Source organism: Xiphias gladius, chromosome 24 (genome assembly GCF_016859285.1).
Source record: "Xiphias gladius isolate SHS-SW01 ecotype Sanya breed wild chromosome 24, ASM1685928v1, whole genome shotgun sequence".
Classification (NCBI taxonomy): domain Eukaryota; kingdom Metazoa; phylum Chordata; class Actinopteri; order Istiophoriformes; family Xiphiidae; genus Xiphias; species Xiphias gladius.
The window spans coordinates 15,751,034-15,778,282 of record NC_053423.1 but is presented as its reverse complement, the minus strand read 5'-3'; the positions used below and the strand labels follow the sequence as shown (position 1 = coordinate 15,778,282).

Below are 27,249 nucleotides of genomic sequence, written 5' to 3'. Positions count from 1 at the left end.
GCAGGAATTGTCGAAACTGAGTCCGTTTTAAGAGTTAGCTGTCATATTTTAAAGTTTTTTCTAAAGTTTTAGTTTATTGCTGCACGCATGTTTGACTGTATATATCTTCGCACCATAGTGGATGTACGGTAAATCAAGCAACCTGTGCACGATTGTTTTGTTTGTGTATTTGTTGTGTATTTATTTTGAAATAATGCCTGTGTGTTGTCTTCCTCTTTTCATGTATTTTTAATTTTATTTTAAACCGTTTGTGCATGTGTAATGTTACAGAGACCGATGACTATGCAGAGATAGTTGATGAAGAGGACACATACACCATGCCCTCCAGTAAGTAACCTATTCTCGTCTTTCAGTGTTGAAATGTCTCGTCTTTCAGCCACATCTACCAACTAAAGTATTTGCACTGAAGAAATCTGTTTCTGTTGCACTGACACAAGAGAACTATAAAGTAACTGTTTCACTTTTATTCTTCTGTCAAATGATTACGCTCTCAAACAAGCATTAATTTCATTCTGCTGTCCAATAAAATTAGTGTGGTGTGAATCTTTTCCAAGAAACAAGCTCACACAAGGAGTTAGTGAAGTTGCATTAAGCCACATTTGGTTAGGTAGCAGCGAATCTGATTCAGGCCAGTTTTGCTGTCTCATATAAACAGTGGAGGCACTGGCTGGAGGTCACAGCGGCTACAACTCATACTCCATACATGTTGTTCATGGAGACATATTACATCTGTCGAAATCATTCACGTGTTAGTCAAAGCCCAGAATTTGCTGCTAAGTTTGACTATAGCCCCATTAATAATGGTGGCTGTAGCCCTCTGTTCCAGTAATTTTTAAGTATATGTTTTGGCCAGCACAGTTTACTCATGTATTTGAAAATGGACTGTGTTCTTCTCTCCTCCCACAGTCTTTTTCTATCTTTCTCTGTCTTGCTATATTTGTCCGGCTTTATTTTTTCATCTCTTAGGCTTTGCTTTTTTTGTTCTCTAAGCAGACTTCCTCTAAGCAGACTTATGACATATTTTCCTGCTCTGTGACTGAATTTGTATGTGTGTTCATGTCATATTGTCTGCTCTATGTGTAAAATAAAGCTGTGTAACAGTATTAGCTATAAAGCAAACCTAGTCTTTTGATCATTCTGTGGAGGTATCAGTTCAGTTTTCCATTAATTGACTTATTTATTAACTAAACATTTCATAAAGAAATAAATGGGTCAGTTGTCCTTGTCTGTACATGTGTGCGTGAGTGTGTTTTCGGAGCTATTTTCAATCTTAAAGCAACTGTCTGGCTCTCCCCTCTCTTTATCTCTCTTTCTTCCTCTTTCTCCCATCGCCAACACAGTGAGCTATGGAGTAGCTGAAGGTAAAACTGCCTCTGTCTCATTCTGTCCAACCAAAATGCCTTGATAGTTTGAGTTGTTTATTTATTTATTTCTTTTCTTTGCCAGGCACTTGTCTTAATTATAGGAACTGATTTGTGTCATGATCCTGCCCCGTTAAAACTTTTAACTTTTATAAGTTAATTTTGTTAATTTAATACCAAAAATACCCATTGATTTACATCAGTAACTGTATCAATGATGTGGATTTTTTAAATAGTTGGGAACCATTATAAGATGTGTTCTTTCACAATTAGTACCTGGCAAAGAAAAAGGCACGGACTCAAGGTATCTAATATCCAGTTTGTTGTTGACATTTGGTCGTTGGTGTTTTTGTAGACTGCAGTTTATTTGGGTTTGGTGTTGGAAGTGAAAGGGAGAGCCAATCCATAAACAATGCAAGATGTAATTTTATTAATGGTTGAATCAAAATTTTGACATGAGCTGAACCCACCCACAGTTAGTTGCGTTGTGTATTGGCTTGGTTCTCATTTCACCATCATGGTTGTGACATTTTTATTTCTTTTGTGATTTAGTATTACGGTCATATGGGTTGTTTTTTTTTTAATTATCTCTGTGGGTTCTTTTAATTTGAAGCTGTTATTAATTTCCTGCATGTGAATTGCAGTGTGGATTGATTGCAGTAAATCCCATTGTGAAGGAATGCGTTTTGGTTATGCTGTTAGAATTTATGATTATACTGTGTTTATCTGTTTGTTAAGTCAAGTAGCCGGACTTTGGTTTAGCCCAACAGATAAGTAAACTTTTACAGGATAAGTTCATGATGGTCAATGTCCTGCATGAACCTCCTGAGCTCAGTTTTTAGTCTTTTTTTCATTACACCTGGTCGGCAGCTGACATTAACACACCTCTGGAGAAGTGTTTCATGACCTTCTCAACAAGGTGGATATATTGATAACACATAAGTGTCAAAGCATGTGGATGTCAGTTGCGAAAATCAGAAAGTTCTTTTAAATTCTTTTGGACATGCTCACTGAGTATATATGCTTTACTGCAAAGCAAAGACCAAATTGAACACACTTCACATCCGTTGTATCAGTTGAGCATTTCTCTAGAAAAGAAATGTACTTCTTTTTCTGCTTTACAAATGGGCTCTTGATGTTTACATATACAGAGCACTCCAGGTTTTTACCTAAATTATTGAATTTATTCAGAAGCGCTTGTTTATGTGTTTTCTTGCAGCTCTCTCCACTATGTCAGTACAGGAAGAAACCACAATGACAATGGGACTCTGGTGTGCATGTGAACACAGAATGTTCCGTCTGAACCTTATATTTGCCTGTTAAATGAGTTTACTGTATGTTGGTATGTTTTGCAATTTTGTGTTGCGGTGTGCGTGTCGGGTCAAGGTTTGTGTAGTTAGAGGTGCTCGGGGAAGGGAATTTACTCTGGATTTACAAACCTATGTCAAAATGTATTTGCATATATTATTGACGGTTTATTTTAGTACAACCCTATTGCCAGTGGATAGAGTGTACCAAAAATTACAATATTTTGACTGAAAGTTAGAAATAATTTCACAGTATCTTAAAAGTATCCTAATACTTTTATTTATTTTTCTGTTATTAATAGCCATTATTTAATACCAACCAAATTGTCTTATCCTGGTAAGCTCCATCTGTGTGGTCTAAGAGAGAAGCATGTCAAATACGATGGCACTTTCCAGTCTTTCCGGGGGAATGACAACCAGCGGGTGAATGTACCTTTCTCACTCTTTCCACTTCTTTTCTCATCTCTCCTCCTCTCTCTCAGCGCGGGACTACGAGATCCAGAGGGACAGGATAGAGTTAGGTCGCTGCATCGGAGAGGGTCAGTTTGGAGATGTGCACCAAGGCGTCTATAACAGTCCGGTATGTAGAACTGCACAGACAAACACCCAAGCATAGGCACACTTTCTGTATATGCACACCAATAATTAACGTGACAGTTCTGCTATCTGACGGTCACTGTATCATCCATCTAAAACAAACCATTGTAATGAAAAATTATTTATATTCTCAAAAGGGTGCACCTTAACAACAAGTCCAAATATCAGATTACCTATTGCCTATGATGCTGCTGTATACACACCTACTACATTAGGGCTGGGAAATTCCGTATTTTTGTTTATTGACTCTCAGTGAAACTATATTGAGATGATATGTACATACTTGCTGTTGTCTAAATTATTGATTCAAGGCAAATTGTAAAGTGCTTGTTTTATACGTGTGACATATTGTCAGTTCATTGCATTAAACATTAATTTACCATAAGTATTGTATGTGATTCTTTTGTTTTTATTGTGATATACTGAATATATAGCTATATCAGAAGTATATCCTTATTAATATCATGCTACTGATTTCAGCCACATCTCCCAGTCCTACACTGTGTCACTGCTAATCTGCTAACTTGTGCACTGTGTTGTGCAGGACAAACCAGCTCTGCCTGTCGCCATTAAGACCTGTAAGAACTGTACCTCGGACAGTGTCAGAGAAAAGTTCCTACAAGAAGCATGTAAGACCACACTGTATTTTTTGTGCTTGCGTGCGTGTTTATCAACATGGCTTATTAGAAAACTAAGACACTTTTTCCACATACTGAGGTTTATGTATGAATGTGTGTGGCTGTGTTTTCCCTTCAGTGACAATGCGTCAGTTTGACCACCCTCACATTGTGAAGCTGATCGGAGTGATCACAGAGAACCCGGTGTGGATCATCATGGAGCTCTGTACTCTCGGAGAGGTATGCTGTAGGCTCGTTGTGCCCTTTCTGTGTAAAAGAGTGTGTTTCACTCGAAACACACAGAAGGGAAGCTGTTGAGTGATGGCAGGTGCCTGACCTGAAAAGCCCTTACGTGTAGGGGGGGACATGCATTGACATAGTATCTGTATCATCTATACTCTACAAAACCATGTCTCTCAATACGACATCCCTGTGTTTCTGTCCATCTTCCTCTCTCTCTCTTCCTGTCTACAGTTGCGTTCATTCCTTCAGGTGAGGAAGTACAGTCTGGACCTGGCCACTCTCATCCTGTTTGCCTACCAGCTCAGTACGGCGCTGGCCTATCTGGAGAGCAAACGCTTTGTACACAGGTAAGCATACACACAAAAGCATGCACATTCTCTCACACACACACACACACACACACACACACACACACACACACACACACACACACACACACACACAAACATACACACGCAAGATTAGATAGACACTGATTGACAAATAACTGTGGGCTCGGATTATGTGTTTGCATGTACTGGATTCACTGGATTATATAAAGGTTTTTACTAATCCCACAGGACAGTCTCAAGGATTTCTGTTTCTGTGGGTTAAAAAAAGAAAAAAAAAGGAAGAGTAGAACAATTTAATTTTGCTTTGTTATGACAGCATGCTCTTGTTCACTCATTCACTATTCACTATATAGTAGACAAACAATAGTTTACTCTAGAGTGAGCAGTAAGCTGACACTAATCAATCGTTATCATTTTGCGTCATCACTGACAGGTGTAGTGTTGCATAACCTTTATTTTTACACCTCTCATCAAATCAGCAAAATCATTGCATTGTGGGACGCTACATTTTCCCTCCTGTTGTGTGAATGTTTGAGGGCATTATATGCTGCATAAATTTTAAATTTAGAACTCACTAAAATAAAGTGATGCAGAGGACATGTATGCACTTTGTGGCAAATATGAAAATCTTTTTCAGACACAGCCATGGTGATTCACGGTGCATGTCTCGTGTTCTTTGATGGATGTTTAGCATCAAAGAAATGACAACATAGATGATTTAGACCTAACCACAGCCATTCATGCCTTATAGGGACATCGCAGCCCGTAATGTGTTGGTCTCGGCAGTCGACTGCGTGATGCTCGGAGACTTTGGTCTGTCACGATACATGGAGGACAGCTCTTACTACAAAGGTGAATGAAACACCTGCATACTAAAGCCTCTACACACATACAGTACACAGCTTTGTTATGAAACAGAACATTGATTATATATTTTAAATGTTTGCAAGACCATTTTTAATGTCCTAACCCTCCACACTTTCATTCTTCACCACCTAAACACTATAAACAGACATCTGCTTGTTTCATGTTGTTGGTTAATAGAAGTGAGCAGTGCTGACCTGAGACCAGTCTGTATTTCTAGTCCCAGTAACATTCCCAGCTGTGCGCCGTTACCAGTCTTTTCTAGTTGCTTGGACTTTACCACCATCTACTGTTGACATCTGGCTACTACAGTTTATCTTGACAGCAGTCACCTATTTGGCATTGTAATTTACCAGTTCCTTCTTCTCATCTCTAACCTTCTAATTGGTGGATGCAAAATTGACTATTAACCCAATTAAGTTACAGATTTATTGTAGTTACAAAAACTGGCATGTACTCTATAGATAATCTTGAATCTGCAGGTAAATTTTAGGCATCTGTATCTGTCTTTGTTTCAGCTTCTAAAGGTAAACTTCCTATCAAATGGATGGCACCTGAATCTATCAACTTCAGAAGATTCACCTCTGCCAGTGATGTCTGGATGTTTGGTAAGATCATTTTTGTACATGTGCTGTGTTGGTTACAGTTACTGGAAAAATGTGTTGACAGTCCATCATCTGAGAAACAATCCTTTACTACACTATTTCTTCCAGCTGCTTATATCTTTTGTAGGGTTCTTCAGGTGTATTGTTGTCTGACATTTGGGTTTTTGTCCATACCTTTCTGTCTTAAACAAACCTGGCTGTTTGTCTCTGTGTCTCTGCAGGTGTGTGCATGTGGGAGATCTTGATGTACGGTATCAAGCCCTTCCAGGGGGTGAAGAACAATGACGTGATTGGCAGGATAGAGAACGGCGAGCGGCTGGCTATGCCTCCTCAGTGCCCGCCCACCCTATACAGTTTGATGACCAAATGTTGGTCGTACGACCCCAGCAAGAGACCGCGATTCACCGAACTCAAAACACAGCTCAAGTAATAACGTAATTTTGTTTTTGTGTGTGTGTGTGTGTGTGTGTGTGTGTGTGTGTGTGTGTGTGTGTGTGTGTGTGTGTGTGTACACGTGTGTGTATATACATGGAAACAAGTGGTAATGTAGATTTATTTATGTGCTGAGTGTGAAGTATATGCAGGACTTTTAATTCGCTCATAACATAACATAACATAAATGAATTATTGTTTAATCAAACATGATCATGGATGGACAGTTTATCATGTAATTGATGCCACTGAACATGATGAAATGATGGGATCAGTAATGATGGTAGAAACATATAAGGAAATAGTATTTGTAATGTACTTAATTCAACACTTAAGATGTTATGTTGCAAATGTTAACAGACATATATATTACATACTGACTTGCTTCTGATTGCTGTCCATCGGTACAGCATCTAATGTTAATACAAGACATGTTGGAAGATACAGCAGTTAAGACCATTAAGACGGGTCATGTCTTTTGATTGTGAGTAAAATGTGGATATTTAATCTGACCGCTAGTGTTGTGTATACTTTGTGTAGCACCATACTGGAGGAAGAGAAGCTTCAACAGGAGGAGAGACTTCGAATGGAGATGAGGAGACAAGTCACTGTGTCCTGGGACTCTGGAGGGTCAGATGAAGCGCCGCCTAAAGTAAGACTCAATGGCTTTCTAATCGACCCATTTCACTTACTGTTGTTTTTTCGTTCTCATTACTGTTTTTGTTTTTCAGTTCATGTGTTTGGAATGGGTAGTAAACAGAAACTAACCCTTATCTCTCTGTCTGTAGCCCAGTAGACCAGGTTACCCCAGTCCTCGCTCCAGTGAAGGCTTCTTCACCAGCCCCCAACACAACCACTTTCCGGTAAGGACACACAAACACACACAAACACACAAACACACAAACACACACACACACACACACACACACACACACACACACACACACACACACACACACACACAAAACACACAACACACAACACACATTAAAAGATGGAGCATTTCAGGACTCTGCAAGAGCTTCCAGAAACATTTAAGAAAATTAGTGCAATCCACTGAGAAACAAAATCACCAGTGTTACTCATTTAGGAGAGACAAACAATATTAAGTACAGAACCAAATATAAATTTGCCGGATAAGTCCAAGGAGAGGAGAGTCAGTGTCTTTTCTACTATGTGTTGTACTACTTGGTTATTTGTTGTTGTAACTGTAAATACACATAATGATAAACATTAAACACTGATAGTGTATATTTAAATTTATATACAAGTCAGTTATTTCCTATCCAGGTCATTCTACACTGTTAGTAATTGCAAAAGGTAGGGAAAAGTTTGGAGATGGATTGAAAAAGGTGGTTGTTGAGTCTAAATGTACATACTGTTACACAGTTCTCCTGTTTTCAGAATCTGCCATTTCCACTTTTATACTTCATTTGATGCAAACATAAATTATCATTTTGATGAAAAAAAACGTGTCCTGGAAGAGGCTGGGCAGTGTAGCAGCCATCAAAAACAAAACCTAACCCTGACTAGGCTCCTTTAAAACCAGTGAAGAAGATAAGGTCTGGAGTGTTAAAGTATTCAATCAAAAATGTCACTTTTAAGAAAGATGTTTAAATTACAAATAAATAAAATCCTCTCCCACATTATCAGAAAAATATATATTGTCAGGTTGTATAAATCATCCTTTTTAACTATCGAAGTGATCGTGGTCTCTGAAATTTCCAGGGTTGAACGCTGTCATCACAATAAAGACCAAGCCAGTAAACTCAGTTTTGAGTGTGAGTAAAGTCAGGACAGGCTGTGTCGGAAGACAGAGAGCGTACGCTGCATTTGTCAAAGTCAGAAAAAGAAATGTGAAGGGAGAGAAAATGAGAGAGACTTTCAGTGCAGTTATTCCTCTCCTCATAAACCGAGCAGACAGCAGGCATTTCCTGTAGTGCTAAAAGCCACACACACACACACACACACACACACACACACACACACACACACACACACACACACACATCAAAGATGTTCTTCAGCTTTTAAGGCTATAAGCTGCACTCTCTCTCTCTCTCCCCTGCCCTTATATGGAATGTATAATTTTAACTGCTGTGTAAGTCAAACTTGATCATATCACAAGTTAGAATAACATCTATATATTATGGTAACATGTATTGCACATTAGACTTCACTTGAACTGCTCACAAGACTCTTTGATGCCCCATGCCAAATCATGGCTCGCTATTAAATTTATTACATTGTGCGTAATATAAGTATTATTAGTAATATTATATTGTAAGTATGCTGTTTGTCATTAGTTTATTGATTGTAATTAGTGACCATTGAAGCAGGACTGAGTGACAGTTTGTTTTGTTTGTTGTTGTTGTTGTTGTTTTTTTTTCCCAATCACCCGGACAGGGACAGTGAGGGTATTTCATGCAGTCTAAAAGGAAATATCAGAACATTTGCACACTTGTAACATTCATCTCTGTACTTTTATCAAATAACCTTTTTTATTTCGTCTATTCCGGTGCTTACAAGCCAGCGGGGAGGTGTGTGTTCCTTACAATTCATAAACTGAAAGTACCAAACAACTACAGTAACTTGCAAAAAAAGAATAAAGTTAGAATAAAGTTAACACTACATAGCAGTCATTCTGAAGTGCTCTAGCTTTGTTATTTTTAAAGTTACTGTACTTGTTTACTAAAATATGTAAATAGTATTTCACACATTTTTCTCTCAATTACATTCAGTTTTTCAGCTCTTTTTCTCTAAAAACGTCAAACAACAATGGCTTTGTAGATGAAAAACAACATAAGAAAACCATATAAATATAATATATAATATAAAGCCATACTAAGGTAAACAGTGGGAACCATGGATTGAGCAGTTAATTATCTTTTTTTCATATGCTCAGTTAATCTTTCTGTCGTAGTCAAAAGTGTCAAGTAAAAACAAGTATGTAAAAGAGAAGGAACATTGCATTATTTGTCCATTACATTAATAATTTTTTTTGTGTTCTCTCTTACTGTCTGTCTGTCTTTATCTCTCTGTCTATCCACCTCCAGCCATCAGCCCACGGTGGTGTAGGAGGCGTAGGAGGCAGCTACCCTCCTACCGATTCCTGGAATCAGCACAGACCTGAACACACTGCACTGTGGAGCCCGAACATGGAGGTTCGCGAACACATACATTTGACAGAGAAAACCCGCTGAAATTAGATTTATTATATTTTCCCATGAAGTGGTCAGAGCACGTTTTCGTATTTTCTGTGACATCTCAGCTGCTCGAATCATATTGTGTCCATTAGTGAACCACATGTGCCACGATGTTCTTGAATTTTCTTTTGAGCTTTCGCCTTAAACCCTGATATCAAAGCTCCATGATGCATTACTGCAACTTTCAATCACACACAGAAAACACAGAGCAGTCGAAATAAATAATAAAGGAAAGTCATTGTTTAGTACGTGAATGCAAAATAAAGATGAATAATAACATTGAACCTATTTTTATTCAGCTGGCAGGTGAACCTAACACAAACTAGCTCTCAAATTTCATAAACAATAATATAATTTACTTCTCATTTTGATTAACCATAGCACGTTACTTTATTGTAGTGAGGTTCTGGCACTTCAATCATATGGTGAAGTTGTTTTTTAAAGCGGACCGCAGAGTGCTCTGTGCAGGGGAAAATGTTAAAAATGGCTACTTGAGCCCCAAAATAATTTTCATGTATTTAAGATCAAGCTCTTCCATCGTGGCACTGTTTAATCAGTCATTTGTTCATAAATAACGATGATTGAGTCGATCAATCATGTTGCCTTCCTGGACCTGTTTATCCAGTTTCTACTGTTTGACAAATTTGCAAATGATTGACTTTATAATGTATTATGTAGTATGACTACATTTTAAAAGAAGAAAAGCAAGAATGCATATTTAAGCAGCTATGTTTTCTACAGGACAGCGGATGTGTTGGCCAGGTTCTGATGGAGGAGAGGCTGATGATGCAGCAACAACAGATGGAGGATGACCAGCGGTGGCTGGAGCAGGAGGAGAGCTTCATGGTAACACTCCTACATGCATGCAGTTTTTTGTCCACGGACAGCTGCCATATTATGAGAAAAATCTCCTCTAAAAAAAATTGATGGGTCTCATGGGTCTCACAAACTTTGCACCAGTCACCTCCACTGTCAACTCGACGGCTGATCAAACTAACTGCCTATTCATCTGCACATACTGGTTTGTTTACATGTGTGAGGCTGTTGTTTAGCATGTGTGCAGGCTAAAAAAGCAGGAGCAAATGAGAGAAGATGCGTTTAAGTTTTTTTTTCCCAAGGAGATTCAAGAAATCATGAAAAAAGTGCAATAGCTGATTATTGAATTTTTTTTCATCCAACTGTAGTTTTCTGTTAGCATTGATAAGATTAGCAACGATGGGGCATTTCGTGCAAATGGGGCACAGCCCCATCTGCTGGCAGCAGAAAAAACAGGGTTTTGGCAGCACTGACTAACTTTAGAAATTAATGTCATTCTGGCTATAATTCCTAAAATAAAAAATCCTCAGTTACTGCTGTTATTTATCATTACCCTACAATTTAAGGCCAGTGGCGGATAGAATAGTTCTAAAATGGTGTTTTTTAATTGCATTTGGCTGGAGAAGCAGCTAAGTGGGGATAGCCCCACGCTCGCGGAGTCAAGTGCCCTGAGTGTGGAAAAACAACAGTATGCATGCCCAAAGCCTCTGGCAATGACTGGATGTTGTTAAAGTGTCATACACTGTGGTTGTCATGACTGACAGTATGAATCAACAAATACTGAAATGTAGACATGAAAAGTCAGTTTGGACTGCACTTTTTCCACCTAGTAAAGCATCCCTGTGTTTCATTGTTGCAGATTTTTGAACAAGCTCAGCTGTGCTTGATTTATCTCATCAGACACAGAAATTTCCCCGAAAGGAGCCAAATCGCTGCCTTTGCAAAACAAGTCTGTTTTTCTTCTCACTTCAGGTCAGGTTGTTTTTCTTCTTGCCTTGATGGACGATCTTCATTTTTGAGCCAGGAGCAGGAGAGCTGAAAGACAGAAAGAGAGGGAAAAACACAGATGAGTGATGGGGAGCGGGAGTGATGCACCCTCTCTTTGTCTATTGTCCTTTTTACTGGTATATCTGGTCCCAATCGGCTTGCCATGTTTGAAAGGCTTTAGAGAACAGGAAATCTCTCAGGGCAGACTGGCAGGCTGATTATTTGTTAAACCCAGGGCATAGTTTTTTCTGGTCTGTGTGTTTTCTTTATGCACCAGCTCTTCTCTGCACCCACCTTCACAAACTTGTGGTAAGACTCATCTATTTCAGCTGGGATGCAAAATGGCACCCGTTGCTCGGCGGCTCACCAAAACACCAGCATTTTCGGGACCACTACTATTTTGCTGAACCTGACGTTAGATCCCTGCTGTATTCGACACCTGAGATTGTAACCCACTGTCCATGTCTATTAAAAATCTCAATCAACGTGCAGACAGTATTACAAAGGGCGTTTGTAGGCCATTTTCATCCATTTGTAATAGTATGGAGTATTTTGACATGCATAGCCTAGAGTTTCTGGAGTCCTCAACTCCTCCTCCCTGCCAGGAACCCCTTAAGTAACACCTTTAGTTTTGCATAAACGGCTGTAAAACACTGAAATGGGCAACAGCAATGAAACAGTTTTATATAACACATATTTTATATTAAAAGACTCCCAGATGTTGAACTTAGCAAGTTTCTTTGGACACAGGCGTCAAGTTCAAGCCTCGTATTTATCAAACTGCTAAAAGTGAAAATTTGGAGTGAAGTGAAAGATTAAAGTGTAAATTCTAATACTAAAGAAATAATTCATTTATTAAATGTCTTTTGAAATAAAAAAAACTGCTACTGCTGCTTTCTTCTTGTTATCTATCCCTAAATGGATCAGATTGTTGTTAATTTCACATTATTTGCTACTGAGGATATTAAAGAATTCAAACAAATAACATTAACTTTGAAAAAAATGTAATCAAGTATTAGTTCGCAGCATGAAATATCAATGAGAAAATGTAGGGATTTATTAAAAAAAACAAACAAACAATTGGACAGATGACATTTACACACTTGTCTCTGATTGGCTATTCCTGTGTAGAGCATACATGTGATGAATCATGTGATCACTTGAGTAATTACTTCTACACTTGGCCGTAAGTAAGAGTAAGTTGGTCTTAAACTTCACTTTTAGTAGGACTTTTCCATGTGACTCTTCCATGTTCTTTTTTGAAACAAATTTAGCAGGAAACACAATTCAAGTAGGATTTTTAGTCTAGAGACAAATGAGGGATGGATTAAGCAAAATGAAGCTTAACTAATACACATTGTGTGTTGGAATATTATATGGCAAAAGTAATGGTGGAGTGAATTTCAACTATAATGACATTAAATGTGACAGTAAACTTTGAAAAAATTGAAAGGAGGATCAACTGGAGAATTAAAAAATGTGCGAAAGAGAGAGCGGCGAGGGAGAAGGAAAGTAAGGCCTGAAAAGAAAGAGATGAAAATTTGTGAGGAGGAACGAGAGTGGAGGACAGAAGGAGGGAGAAAGGAAGTGGGATTGGCAAGAGCAATGGAGAGGGAGGAACGAGCGAGGAGTCACCCGTCAGAGAGAGAGAGAGGGAGATGCAGAGAGGTGGAAAGAGTGGGAGGGAGAAACGGACTGAAGGAGAGAGACAGAGGAGATTGAAGCGGTTGGATCTTTCCTCCCCAGGATTTTGTCTCTCTGGCTCAGTGGAGCTTTTCCTCCTCTGGAAAAACTTTCCCCTCTTTCTCCCTCTGTCTTTTCCTCCCCCTTCATTCTTCCCTGACTCAGGTTTTCTGTCTTTCTCAGTTCATTTCACTCCGTCTCGTCAAACAGTCGTCTACGTTCTCAGTTTTCTGTCCGCACCAGTTTCTCTGGTCTCCTTCCCTTTCTGATTTTTCAGGCGCTCTTCCTCTCTACAACTTAAGTTTTCCTTCGCTTCTCTCTCTTTCTCTCATACTTTCCATCCCTATCTCCGCCTTTCTTTCGATGGCCTCCACTCTCTGCATTCCTCCTCCCATCGTCTTCAGGCACTGTTCTACCAGGATGCATCTCTTCAAGGCCTGCTTCACCAAAACGGTATTGAAACAGAGACAAAGAGGGAGGGGGAAATGGCAGTAGCTGTTTGACAGTTATATAATGGTGGTGCTCTCTGTGGGAGTTAATGTGTGAGAAGGCTGCCGTCGTGACGTTATCTGTGTGTGACCTTGGTTGGATTTATCTGCTGCTCTTCATCCTTACTGGCTTGATGATGATGATATTGAATGGTGATGTTTTTGTGCAAAGTAGATGAAACATGAAAGGCTACTGCAGGTTGAGTTTGAAGTCTGCAAAAATAATTTTGCTGGTTAAATTGTGCATTTTTCTGTTGAAATGTGTTTTTTTGTTAGGAAGAGAAACTACCTGTATATCAGCTGCTTTGCATTATTTCCGTAACCTGCAGGTGACTGATAAACTGTTTACTGGGTGTGTTTGGTTTTTCATACTTTTTGCTTGTGGAGTCTTGTTTAAAACATTAATCATGTGGAATCAAAGCTATGTTACTTACTTTATTTTATTTTATTTAATAGCTAAACTAGAACTACTTAGAAAAACTTGCATATAATTTCACAGCGATGGAAACTGCACTGATAAACATGCTTGATTTTGTTCTTTTATATTTAACTTTTTACATTTATTTTGTGTCTCTGTCTCTTCCTTGCAGAAGACAGAGTCCAGAAACAGCCGAGGAAGCATCGACAGAGAGGACGGCACACTACAAGCACCGGTCAGTCACTGTTTGTGTGTGTGGGAACATTTTGTTGGTACTTCATTCACCTCATGAGTTGGTTTTGTTTGAGCTGCAAGGAAAATGGATTGACTTTTCAATCACAAAAACACACGGATGTTGACGGAAATGTGGAATGGTAAAACAGAGGTGAAGCGTAGATGGCAGTGCTTAAAAAAAAAAAAGAGGATAAGTGAGAGAAAAAGAGGAAGGAGTGAGACCAATGTAGCAGAGAGAGATTATAGCAAAAGAGGAGAAAGACTAAAGGAAAAAGTGCAAGAGGGAGGCAGAGAGAAGCTTTCAGCCTGACTGACAGACAGACGGAGAGAGGAAATACAGTCGCTGGGAGAAGGAGAGAAAGTATTTCTGTCTGTGTGCCATGGACGGTACTGCCTACACACCAACCACATGACCACAGAGGGATCGTGGGAGCTTTAAACCCAGAGGCACTGCACAGTCCCATCTTACTCTAAACCAGGGTTATAATATCCTGAAGCAAAGGCAAGTTCTCCGCTTTACCCTGATCATCTCCACACTGCATCAGCTGAACAGTGCCATTGCTGGAGGGACTGCAGTTCTCTTAAATTCAGCATGTGAAATTAGTGTTTTATTAACTTTTTGGTGAATTACATAACATGAATCCACTTATATAAAGAAATTATTTCTGATTTTTTTTTTGATTATTTCACAATAAACAGACTATAGAAAGTTTGACATTATATAATAAAAGTTGCTCAGTATTAACTTGCTGTGTGTGTGTGTGTGTGTGTGTGTGTGTGTGTGTGTGTGTGTGTGTGTGTGTGTGTGTGTGTGTGTGTGTGTGTGTGTGTGTGTGTGTGTGTGTGTGTGTGTGTGTGTGTGTGTGTTCTGTCTCTGCACAGGGTGGAAGCCAACATATCTATCAGCCTGTAGGGAAACCAGGTGAGAGAAATATAATACTGACATCCTCCATACCAGCAATCTTGGAATAAGTACTCAGATTCTGTCCTGCATTCAAGCAAAAATACAGAAGAATTATCAGCAAAATGTATCAAAAGTAAAAGTTTTTATACAGATTTACCCTTCCAGACGTTTAATATTATAATCATTGCATCTTCTATATTATATTATTGAATTATTAGTGATGCCTTAACATGTAAACGTAATGTTGTTATTGTAGCACTTTGAGATTGCAAATTTTAACTAGTTCATATATTATGTAGTTTAATCTCATTTTAATAAACTGATCACATGTTTTGTATATTAAATTGTAATCCACAAGTAACCAATACTGGAGTGGTACTCCAGTACATTAAACTTTTAAGTACATTAAAAGTATAGTACTTGAGTAAATGGACTAAGTCACATACTTTACACTACTGTGTACTGAATAGTAAGTGACTATTAACATGAATCCTACTTAGCATTCTAGACTAATCCACACCAATGATACAAGCATACTCCTTTTTACCAGAACACGTAGCTCCTCCTAAGAAGCCACCCCGCCCTGGAGCTCCTTGTCACCTAGGCAACCTGGCCAGTCTCTGCCCTGTGGACAGCTACAACGAGGGGGTCAAGGTACATGTATATATAGATCTATATATATATAATAATATATATATTATATATGTATAATATATATGCACACACACGTGCAGAAACTCAAAAAGCGACAGACGCATCAGGACTGTGAACGATAGAAGTTTAAAAATGATCAGATGTAGCTGATTCAGATCATTTTTGTGAAAAACTATGCTCTTATTTAGCCTCTTTCACCATGGAAGTCAGGAATTGCATTAATCTTGCATGCTTGGTTTGGACAGTCCCACTCTGGCGTTCAGTTTTTGATGTGACTTGAAAACTATTTGGCATTGTGCTGATGGGTTGCATGCTGTGCCATGTCATGCCTTGCCTGTGGTTGGCTTTGGCCTAATGTGCTGTCCCTCTTCTCTCCCCCATTTACTTCTTCTCCCCCTCTGACGTTAACATCCCTCCATCCTGTGCGTTTCCTTTAACACCCACCGTCTTGTTCTTATTCCATATCCTTTCTCTCTTTTTTTACCCTGCATCCATACATCCACCAATCCATCACTTTCCCATCTTTTGTACACTCCCCATCCTCTTCACCCTCTTCTTTGTCAAACCCCCACCCACTTGCCCCGACCTCTCTCCCCTCTCTTCAACCCCCCCATAGCCGTGGAGGGTAAGCTGATCTGTGTGTGTCTGTTATCACCGTAGAGATAGTTAGCTCATAGTTATTGTCACTTTGCAGAGCCGCTAAATGAATTATATTCTTCTTCACCAGAGACAGAGCGAAATATCACTATTGGTACTTCAGAAAAATGAGACGAAACGGAAAAGAAAAGATTGTTTACATTATTCCACCAGTTCCCATGATCAGTTATGGGTACCATCAGTTACATACTAACACTGGTTATATTTGGGTGATATCAACAAACTTTTTATACTAAAACATTTTTTGAAAAAGTGCAAGAAATATTTCTGGTGAAGAAAAATAAAGCTAAAATGTCATTGTACGTGTTGTAGCGCCGATTAGTAGACGCGCAGTAGACTGATTCTAAGACACTGGGCGTCTACCATCAGAAACTGTGTGTCTACCATCCTTAGAAGGAAGTTGAGTTAGTTCCTGTCATTAACTGGTTATAGGTCATTTGCCACTAACAACATACACACTCGTCTGTCACTGTAGAAAAGTCAAGGTATCTAGTATGTAGGTAGAAATGCATGGAGATGGTAATAATCTGAGGTCACTATGAGATCTGGAGGGTGTGTGTGTGTGTGTGTGTGTGTGTGTGTGTGTGTGTGTGTGTGTGTGTGTGTGTGTGTGTGTTTGAGAGAGAGAGAGAGAGAGAGAGTGTGTAAATCTTCCTCTTTGTGCCTGTAGTTTTTGCATAGTCAGATACTGCCTCCCAGTGTTGTGTCTGTGTAACTACGCTCACCTATAAAGAGACTAGTAGCAGGAAATTCGACTTTGCTCTTCTGTAACAATTCAATTTATCATACAATGTCTAAAAATAAAGAAAAGAGAAAAAAATAATACTTTCCTGGTAAGATATTTACTTAAAATAATAAAAAACAATAAAATTGCTCTCCTCTCTGGTCCAGTTGCAGCCTCAGGAGATCAGTCCACCTCCCACCGCCAACTTGGATCGTTCTAACGACAAAGTGTATGAGAATGTGACAGGACTGGTTAAAGCTGTGATTGAGATGTCCAACAGGATTCAGCCTGCAGCACCAGAGGAATACGTCCCCATGGTCAAGGTAGGATTCACATTTGATCTCTGAAATGTAAAGGTACAACTCTGACAAGCATCTTATCTTGACTGTCACGTCAGCTTTGTCTAGTACTGTTTTACTTCTCTTCTTTTTTAAGTATTGAGACACAAGGTGCATTAAAATACCTTGTGTCTTTTAAAGTGTGTTTTAACTGAAGACTGATGCAAAAAATGTGTATGTGTGCGCGCGTGTGTCTGCGTGGTAGGACGTGGGTCTGGCTCTGAGGACTCTGCTAGCAACAGTAGATGAAACGATTCCTTCGCTGCCAGCCAGCACACACAGAGAGGTAAACACACACACACACACACACACACACACACACACACACACACACACACACACACACACACACACAAGCACATGCTCCATAGCAAACATTTTTTATGCTCTATCACTGAAGTCAATCGAAAACACAGATATGGGATTTTACTTGCTCGTCTTTCCTACGCATACTCATGCTGTCATGTCAAACACTGCACGGAAAACAGCCTTGTGTGACTTCCAGTTCCCGAACAAAAAAAAATTTCTATATCTGAACTGTGGAATTAAGAACATGTGAACACGTGAATGCAAAATCCCCCGGTGCTCCTTTCTTCTCTTCTCGCTCTTGCAGCAACCTTTAAGCCAGCTGTCTTAGCTTACCGCAGTCGTGGGTGTGAGCATGAGCAACAGTCTACCTAGCCATTTAGGGAGGGCCTAGAAAGACTCTATCTGCTGAATCATGGGAAGTGTAGAAGCCAGGGTTTGCAGAGAAACAAGTGTATAGGGACTGAAGGAAGGATACTTTATCTCTGATTGTGCAACAGCAATTTTAAAATTCCTCGTTAAATAGTCTATTGTGAGTCCCACAACTTTGGGAATGTGGGATATTAAATTGGTAGATCAGTCTTTTTATGCGCATTTCTTTTATTCATTGAAGTGATTAAGAAGCTGCTGTTTTTTGTTTGCATTATCACAGATTGAGATGGCCCAGAAGTTGCTGAATTCAGATCTGGCCGAGTTAATAGCGAAGATGAAACTGGCCCAACAGTACGTCATGACAAGGTGGCTATGATTACGCTGTATATGTTCTATTGATAAATGATGTTGTAGTTACACAGCAACGGTCACACAGTTGTTTTTCTGTTTTCCGGACAGTTTACAAAAGGACTACAAGAAACAGATGCTAATGGCAGCTCACGCCCTCGCAGTCGACGCCAAGAACCTGCTGGACGTCATCGACCAATCACGACTCAAGATGATCACCCAGACCCGCCCGCATTAGCGTAGGATTCAGTCAAGATCTAGGGCACCGTGGGGGGTGCGGGGCCAGGGCATGGTGTTGCTGTGGAGACAGAGGGTGCAGTTGGGGAGAACATTTAGATGGATATCAGTGATGGATGGGAAAAAGAAAAAAAAATCGACTGATGGACAGCAGACATGACTGACTGAAACAATCAGCTCCCTCTTCTCCTCCCTCAAACATTCGTCGCTTCCTGTTTTTTCTCCGGCAACAGTCATGTTTTGGTCAATATTGTGTTGTTCTGTACTTTCAGTGCATTGTTTTGCTTTTGTATCCAGAGAAACGCTCTTCTCTCCCATCACGTATCCTCAAAAATCATCACCTTTACTTCTTTTTAATCTTTGAAGAAAAATAATCAGAGTTTTCAGAGGCTGGTTTGCGGGACTGCACAAGAAAATTTGGGGAATGGACGCACCATAACTTGCCACATAAACACAAGACTAACACTCTCCACGTATGCAGGATGTAACAACTGGAACTGAAGAGCCAGAATGAGGATGATAATGAAGATGATTTCATGATATTGTTGTTTAAACATGCTTTTATATCATTATTAATTATTATTATTACTACCATTTTCAGCCTTGACTCTTACGGTATGTCAATTTAGGTTTTTCAGTCTTCCTCTTGAAACTTTTATGAGCAAAAATGATTGACTTACAGTTACAGCTGCTCATAAATGTCATAATTTCATTTCTTTCTTTTTCCATCTTCCTCCCTAGACTTCTCTATCTCAGGCATCAAGACATGGCATAATAATGATTTATGAAAGCTGAATTGCGAAGAACAAACTAAATGTCTTTTTATGGAAACAACATGTTAAAAAAAACTGCCACAGGCCACTTTTTAAGTTAACTACATAGTAAATATACAAAGAAGCTATATTTTTAACACGTTTCAGAGGCATGAGTTATTAGTGAATAAGGGAGAGGGATGAACGGGGGAGGGGGGAGGGTCATTTTTAAGTAACCACAGAGGTGCTAATTATACTGTACAGTACGTCACCCTGTGCCAAATGAACTGCAGTTGACTACAAAAAAGAACATTTCATTCAAAATATGTGAATGATATTGGTTTCTCATTTTTTGCAGCCTTCACTTTGTTGCTTGCATTGTATATTCGAGCCAAACGTGCTGTTGCCTGTTCACTCGAAAATATGCAGTGCAAGATTTCCGTTACACTCTCTGTATCAAATTTCCTTCAGCTTAGTTGATCCAGGAATTCCATTTTCAGGGACTTTGAAACATTTTTCACAAAACGTATTTGGAGCAGAATTCAACGTTAATAATGATTTGTTACTCTATCGGGGTGAATTACAGTTGTAGTTTCATTTACAGCTGGCTGCACTGAAAGTTAATTGGACCTCAGTTCTGGCTTTATTTTTATTTTATGACTGTGTTAAAATAATTGCATCATAAACTCTCAAAACCAGGACACATTAAACTGTGGTTTCTTAAAACTATGGGCTGGGGGCTGAAATGGTTCACAGATCTTCTTCACTGGGTTTATGATTAAAAATGTTTATGTCCAACATGATTTGCTCTTAATCTCTCCTCCATCAGTCTTCATGTCTTCCGCTGTCTTTCTACCTCTTCTACTGGAGTTATTTATTCCTTTATTCCCTCTCTACTTCTGGTCCGCCACCCTGCATTTCTTCTTTTCCTCCCTCTGTGACCCATACTCTGTCCTCCTCTCCTCCCTCTCTGATTGTCTCTCCATTCCACTGTTCCCTCTCCCCTGAGGCGAGCAGTATTCTCAGGAAGGAGCCACATGTACAGTTGCTAAATCAAGCAAATAAAAACACTGTTATCTTTAAGAAATACTGCCAGCAGTCATCTTTTTTTGAGCATCTTAACTTTCACTCTCTGTCCGTCTTTATTCTTTGTAAAACATGTATGAAAGATAATAGAAAGATACATTTCTTTATTCATAATATCTGCCGAATTTCTTTACAAGATCTTGATGTGCTTGGTTTCGGACCATAAACAAACCTAAAGAGCCTCTTACAACACGGCAACACGGACACCTCTATGTAAACTGTGATTAACTGCAGCTTTGAGTGTTTCCAGGAAAACAGTGGCCTCGGTAACTCAAATGGAAGAAGTTTAGAACCACAAGGACTCTTCTTGCCCAGTTGTAACTGGGCAAGAAGGGCCTTGGTCAGAGAGGTGAGCAGGAACCCTAGGTCACTCTAGCAGAGCTTCGGAAGTCCTCCGCAGATATGGGACAAGCTGCCGCAAGGACGACCATCTCGGCAGCACTCCATCAATCAGGCCTTTATGGTAGAGTGGCTAGATGGAAGTCACTTTGAGTCAAAGACAGCCCACTTGGAGTTTGCCAGGCGACGTTTAAAGGACTCAGAGCAATAGGAAAAAGACTCTGATCTGATGAGACAAAAAACACGAACACCAACTGCTTATCACCTGGCTAACCATCCCTATGGCGAAGCATGGTGGTGGCAGCATCATGCTGCGGGGTGCTTTTTCAGCGGCAGGGACAGGGAGACATGGTTGGAAGCGATGAATGCAGCCAAATACAGACAGAACCTGCTCCAGAGCTCACACGCCCTGAGACTGGGCCGACGGTTCACCTTTCACAACAATTGACCCGGAGCAAACAACAGCGACAAAGCTGGAGTGGCTTCAGGACAAGCCTTTCACTGTCCTTGAGTGGCCCTGCCAAAGCCAGTTCAGAAAATTCCCATACAGTGTCAAGGAGCTTGAGAGGATCTGCCAGGAAGATGGGGATAAACTGCCTAAATCCAGGTTTGCAAAGCTTGTAGAGATTTACCCGAGAAGAATCAAACTATAATTGCCACTGTCTACAAAGTACTGAATTAAGGCCCTAACTACTTTTGTAAATGAGAGATTTCAGTTTTGAAATTTTAATAAATATGCATTTCTAAAAACATGTTTACACTTTGTCATTATGTGTTGTTGAGTTTAAATTGATGGGCAAATAAAATGTATCCACTTAAATCTTCAACACAATAAAGTGCACAAAAAGCGAACAGTCTGGATTCTTTCTGAAGCCATTGCATTTGAATGAGTGACAGGACATAATTTTTGCACCTTCCAAAATATGTAAAATGCTTTTTACTCATATCCCACTCTTCTTTGTCCCCCAAAGCACAGTTAGAAGACAGGAAAACCATCTTCAGTGCACCGTCACCACAAAATTCTCAACTCTACCTCCTGCTCTGGATCCAGGTAAAGCACCCAGTTTTCATTCTCTGTCATTCAAAAAACCTTATTTGGCACTAAAATGATTTTGATTTTGGCTAAACACAATTAGGTTGATCTTGATCAGGCTGGACATATTGTCGGTTAAGTTGTGAGTGACCATATTCAAATGATTCAAATGCAGGACATTATTTCTATTTGCTTAAAAATGTATTAATACAGAATTAAGCAATATTGTACTTTTATGGTTGGCCGGCAACTTCTCTGAATAGGAGAGTGTTAAAATTCATTCTTAGTAGTTTGACAAAAAAAAAAAAATCGTAACTCAAGTGCCACATACTAGCTTTATCCAGAACTTTCAACTATTACTACAACCGAACAAACGTCTGCAGAGGACGACTGAGCTGCTTTGAGTTAAAAATTTGTATTCATTCATTGTTAAATTTCATTGGATGGGAATGAACTTCTGTGACAAAACTTAACTCAAAACTTTTTTTTTCAATTTGAAATGAGAAATGCCGATACAAAACAGCATAAAATGGCGTTTAAATGTAGGGCAGTGTCACGCCGTTTGACCTGCCTGGACTATAGGTGCAATCCAACGGACTCAAACGGGGGGCACTAGCAAACGGGTAAATGGTGTTTTTCATGGACAGCGTGGATCCCCACAGCTGGGGTTTTTGACAGTAAATTAATAATAATAATAAAAAAATTAAAAAAGGGGAAAAAAAAAAAAAAAAACATGTTTCCGCCCGGTTTCGAACCGGGGACCTTTCGCGTGTGAGGCGAACGTGATAACCACTACACTACGGAAACTTGTGTGCTATTAAGGCCGTCGACTGAGTAAAAATACTCGCTAACATTGTTGGTAAGGCGTCATATTCGTGCCCAATACATAAGGTAAGACGGCATCCATCAGCTGTTCTTTTGAGGTTTTATGACTTTTTTTTCCCACTCGGCGGATTTGGAGCTAAGGCTAACTAGCACTTAAGAGGACAGCTAGTGAACAAGACTTCTGCTAGCCGGGAGCGTTGGCTAACATTAGCGAACGTTAGCTAGCGCCAAGAAACACCGCATGTGTTCGGTAGCGTTAATGCTGGCCGTTGTAGGAGCCGGACCGTCGGTTGACTCTGACTAAGAGCACTGCTGCATGTATCACTGTCAAACGTTAGATACCCCAGTTCAGGTCTGTCTCGTCCGCTGTGTAGGAGACAGTCCCAGGTCGTTGCCATAGAAAAGCGTGTGACTTGACCGCATCGCATAGCCGCTTCCTCAAGGTTTTCTCGGGGCCAGGCGTTTGAACTTTATAAATGTGTCTACTGGAGAAATTTGCATTTTCGTTTATCAGTTGCAGCTTTTGTTTTATTTTGTATTGTTGCTCCCGTCAAAAACCTCGGGGAAATATGGCCCCTTTGAAAATAAAAGCTTTTCAATCTGTAGGATACAGATCACAGTAGAATAGACTCTTCATCTTCCTCAACACCCTCCTGGTCTCAGATCAGCCCGTCTCTTTTTAAAGTATTCTGGTTCGCTTTAATCTCACAGACCACATCCGTCTTATTCTCGGTATATGGGGCGACTGACTTTTCCGCCAGTGTACAACATTTGTCCAAAACTCCCTATTGAAGACTTGTCCACTTCCTTAATCCCTCACTAGTATGTCTGCTTTTGTTATTGTGATTTAGAGGGAAGGACAGTGTGTAACAGGTACACACTTATCATTACAGGCAGAAAGACACTAAATATTCCACTGTGTTCTGAATCGTCTGTCCACTAACTATAGCCATCCTAATGAGCGTTACACTGGGTCAGTGTTGATACTCCATGTGCCGTTATTTGATTATCTGAGTTCACTGCTTATTGTGCATTTTAATTTCTTAGCTTTGGCAAAACGGTCCGTCTACCACCTTTACGTTGCCCATTGGTTTACTTATGTTTGAGAAAAATTATGTTCAGGGACTCTGTTTTAATCATAATTCATGTACCGCTAAAAATGTCAAACATGTCTAAGGCTGTTGCTTATTATAAAAAGGAAAAAAGTGTGTGTGTGTGTGTGTGTACTGTTAAATTTTCTTCTTGGAAAAAGTGTCTTTACCAGAGACAATTATAAGAGGGAGCATAAAGAGTCAGACAATTCAGCTGTCATTTTTTAACTTTTATTGTGTTTTGTTACAAAAAAAGCATTTTTAATCAAAGAGACCGAAGCCCATGTCGTCATCGGACTCCTCAGACTCTTCCTTCTTCTCCTCTTTCTTCTCCTCCTCCTTGGCTGCAGGGGCAAATCAGATGGTTAATGGTTAACAAAGTTAAAGATGCAGATTACACATGCTAGCCTTAGAAGTCAAGATCTGGGAGATTTCTGACAATTAAAACATATGGCCAAAAATATGAGAGGAGGTATCCCTCAATGTTCCTAAAAAGATCAGGGTATGCAGAAAGTCCCTATATGTTGAAGACTCGTCTGAAATGTTCCCTCTTCGAATCAAGTAAAGTCTCGCACCAGTTACCAGTACACCAGTAATGTAGAGGCCATAATTTAGTGTTAAAGTAACAAAAATCACTTAATTACAATTTTGTGGAAAATGTAAAGTCTCTGGAAAACCTTACTAAATCAAAATGGAAGCGTTTAGTTACCTGGGGCGTCTCCAGCAGCGGCAGCAACTCCAGCAGCTGGGGCTCCAGCAGGAGCACCACCTCCGGCTCCGACGTTGCAGATCAGGCTGCCGATGTCAATGCTGGACAGAGCCTACGACACGTAAAACAGTCGCCGGTCAGTGTCACGTCATTTCAAAGTACTTGTTCTTGTGAGTGATCCAGAGGTCTGGATAACTAAAGGCATGACCCTGCGCTTATACAGAGTAGTACAATCAGTCAACAGTATCCATAAACCTACTCTGAAATACACAGAAAACCTCGTATGCTACAGACATGACTCAAAAGACAGAAGCTTGAGATTGTATACACAGCAAATTATAGGAAATTAACACAGTACGGAGCTACTACATCATATTTGGTCCTACACATATGATCAACTATACCTACAGTGCCAGTGAACTACAGCATTACATCTTCAGAGACTTGGGTTTATACTTTACCATTATACAGAAATTATTTTTTTCTCTCTTGTAATTGTCAATTGAGCCCAAAACTGATTCACTCTCTGGGACATGTAGACCCCACCACTTCTTGCCCTTGGACAGATTTTGAAACGGTAACAGCTGAACTCTGGCCACAGATAACTGCAAAGGGACACACACTGTCCACGTTTCTCTCCCTTCTACTGTATACGGCAGCAGCGTCTTTGAAATTCTGCCTCGAACTGTACTCACAAAATCCTACAGGTTTAAACCCCGCATGTGCAGCTTCCCTTATCCTATTAATTTCGCATAAATCTCTACAGATCATCTTGGAACAGCAGCACTTTACGATTGTTGACAAATGTGTCCATCCCTCACCTTGGCAAACAGACTTGGCCAGAAGGGCTCCACAGTGACTCCAGCAGCCTTGATCAGAGCATTCAGCTTGTCCTCCTGCAGACAAAAGACAGTAATTGTTACAAAAATCTAATCATCCATACACTATTACCATCTATATGCATATTATCAGTGCATAAATTATATTACAAGTTAGTAGTGAGCCTATTGAGCATATTAATCTGCCTATTGTTATATTATCCCCCATGCTCTTTTAATGCAACTTTGACATATTTGCTTCACCTAAGAATGTTCATTATTGATTTAATCTGTCAATTTTCAATTGTGTCTACAAAATGTCAGAAAATAGTGAAAAATGCCTGTTGTAAATTTTAACGGTCTAATGTAACATCTTCACATTTCTTGTTTTGTCTGACCAACAGTCTGATACCCAAAGATAACCAGTTCACTATCATGTCCTACGAAGAAATGCCTCAGATTGTCACATTTGAGAGGCTGGAACCAACAACTTTTTAACATTCGCTTAAAAAAGGATTTCAACAATTATTAAAATAGCTGATTAATTTGCTGCCGATCAATTATTCGACTGATCGTTGCAGCTCTCGAAAGGCAAGAAGAATAATTTCTGCTCCCATCTTAAAAAAATGTGGGAATTGGCTGCTTTTGTCTTATGATCATTTTAAGATTAATATCTTCAGGTTTACACTGTCAGCCGTCAAGACAAGTGATTTGAAGACCCTGACATTTTTCACCATTGTATGACTAATAGACTGAAGTTTAATCAGAAAAATAACACAGATTAACAGATAATGAGAACAATCATTTGTTGCTGCCTCACTAATGATTCTGCACAGATGATTTATTGCTAGATTACAACGCTGTGGTTTGTACAGTGTCCCAAGCAGTGCGCCTTGGCGACTTGTGCGGCGGTTTGCTGTCATATTGATGTTGTGCAGCATCCACGTGTACCAAGCCATCAGGATCAAGCCAGACAACTAACTGAAACATGATGATGAATGAAACAGAGCAGATATGTATGAATAATCTGGTAATACACCTACGTTAAAAACTGGACTTTGCGCGATTATAGTCCTGATAATGAAAGCACGGTGTGTTGTTGTGGAGTTTCACTAGTTTAGCATTAGCTAGCACCTGCCCATTGCGTGAACGGCGTATGGCTAACTTCAACTACTAGTTCAGATATTTAAGACATGTGGCGATTGACAACAGGTAGAGCAACACGTTGTAGGACTTTTTATGTAGACAAGAATGCCAGAAAACAGACATGAGCTGTCCCGGTATAGAAACGTGGCCTAACATTAGCAACAAGCATGCCGCCATTTTGGCCGGTAGACAAGTCTGTTTAGACACCTGCACACTTAAAACACGTATTTAAACAGATACATTATTATCCCAGTTTGTCAGCAGAGTTAAAACTATCTCAGATTTGTTATTCAGGGCCTTCGCCGCCAGCACAATGCTCCCCAGTGTCCGGTAAAGACATGTCGGCGGAGTGGTTGGCGGTAAGCCGGGACACTTACGGTGACGGTGACTTCATCGTCGTGGAGGATCAGAGCGGAGTAAATGCAGGCAAGCTCGGACACGGAGGCCATTGTAGATGTTTGGTTTTATATTTGTAGAGTCGGATGCCTAAATTTGACGGTGCTAGTCGCCGGATTGTGGGCCTTAGCTTCGGATGAAGAACCGAGCACCTTAGGCACGTTAACCTCCTACAGCGGAAAGGGAAGGCGAGAGGGCGGGAGCTTGTAAAATATACTCTGCGTCGGCGAAGCGTTGTCCGACGTCAGTACGCACACAAAGTGACGACGGACGTGGTCCATATTGAAATAGGGTCAAATTTAGTGCGACTAGCTCCAACTTTCT

At 39.9% G+C, this 27,249-nt stretch overlaps 2 protein-coding genes and 1 non-coding gene across 13 annotated transcripts in view; 1 reads left to right on the top strand and 2 right to left on the bottom strand.

Annotated features, from left to right (window-relative positions):
* The window catches only part of ptk2aa (protein tyrosine kinase 2aa), a 66,242-nt gene extending 45,657 nt beyond the window's left edge, over positions 1–20,585 (top strand). For 3 of the 11 annotated variants that reach the window (XM_040122319.1, XM_040122317.1, XM_040122318.1), the window contains 20 exons: positions 271–327; positions 1,341–1,361; positions 3,151–3,248; positions 3,810–3,894; positions 4,022–4,122; positions 4,357–4,472; positions 5,209–5,309; positions 5,840–5,929; positions 6,148–6,352; positions 6,899–7,010; positions 7,147–7,221; positions 9,415–9,522; positions 10,306–10,410; positions 14,129–14,191; positions 15,073–15,112; positions 15,645–15,748; positions 17,297–17,452; positions 17,673–17,753; positions 18,426–18,511; positions 18,605–20,585. In XM_040122319.1, the coding sequence (XP_039978253.1) occupies positions 271–327; positions 1,341–1,361; positions 3,151–3,248; positions 3,810–3,894; positions 4,022–4,122; positions 4,357–4,472; positions 5,209–5,309; positions 5,840–5,929; positions 6,148–6,352; positions 6,899–7,010; positions 7,147–7,221; positions 9,415–9,522; positions 10,306–10,410; positions 14,129–14,191; positions 15,073–15,112; positions 15,645–15,748; positions 17,297–17,452; positions 17,673–17,753; positions 18,426–18,511; positions 18,605–18,731 (1,931 nt within the window). In that variant the 3' untranslated portion in view covers positions 18,732–20,585. Of the gene's footprint in view, positions 1–20; positions 129–270; positions 328–1,340; positions 1,362–3,150; positions 3,249–3,809; positions 3,895–4,021; positions 4,123–4,356; positions 4,473–5,208; positions 5,310–5,839; positions 5,930–6,147; positions 6,353–6,898; positions 7,011–7,146; positions 7,222–9,414; positions 9,523–10,305; positions 10,411–11,352; positions 12,565–14,128; positions 14,192–15,072; positions 15,113–15,644; positions 15,749–17,296; positions 17,453–17,672; positions 17,754–18,425; positions 18,512–18,604 lie in introns of those variants that run through there. The other 8 variants (XM_040122325.1, XM_040122326.1, XM_040122321.1 and 5 more) reach the window with 6 other exon arrangements.
* Positions 20,586–22,674: 2,089 nt separating this feature from the next.
* trnav-cac lies at positions 22,675–22,747 on the bottom strand. Its single transcript has one exon. It is a non-coding gene; the product is annotated as a tRNA-Val (tRNA).
* Positions 22,748–24,071: 1,324 nt separating this feature from the next.
* rplp1 (ribosomal protein, large, P1) lies at positions 24,072–27,155 on the bottom strand. The gene is made up of 4 exons (XM_040121061.1): positions 26,907–27,155; positions 25,387–25,461; positions 24,566–24,677; positions 24,072–24,200 (listed from the first exon to the last, which is right to left on the bottom strand). The coding sequence occupies exons 1-4, from the start codon at positions 26,976–26,978 to the stop codon at positions 24,118–24,120; spliced, it is 342 nt and encodes a 113-aa protein (XP_039976995.1). The 5' UTR covers positions 26,979–27,155; the 3' UTR covers positions 24,072–24,117.
* Positions 27,156–27,249: the final 94 nt, after the last annotated feature.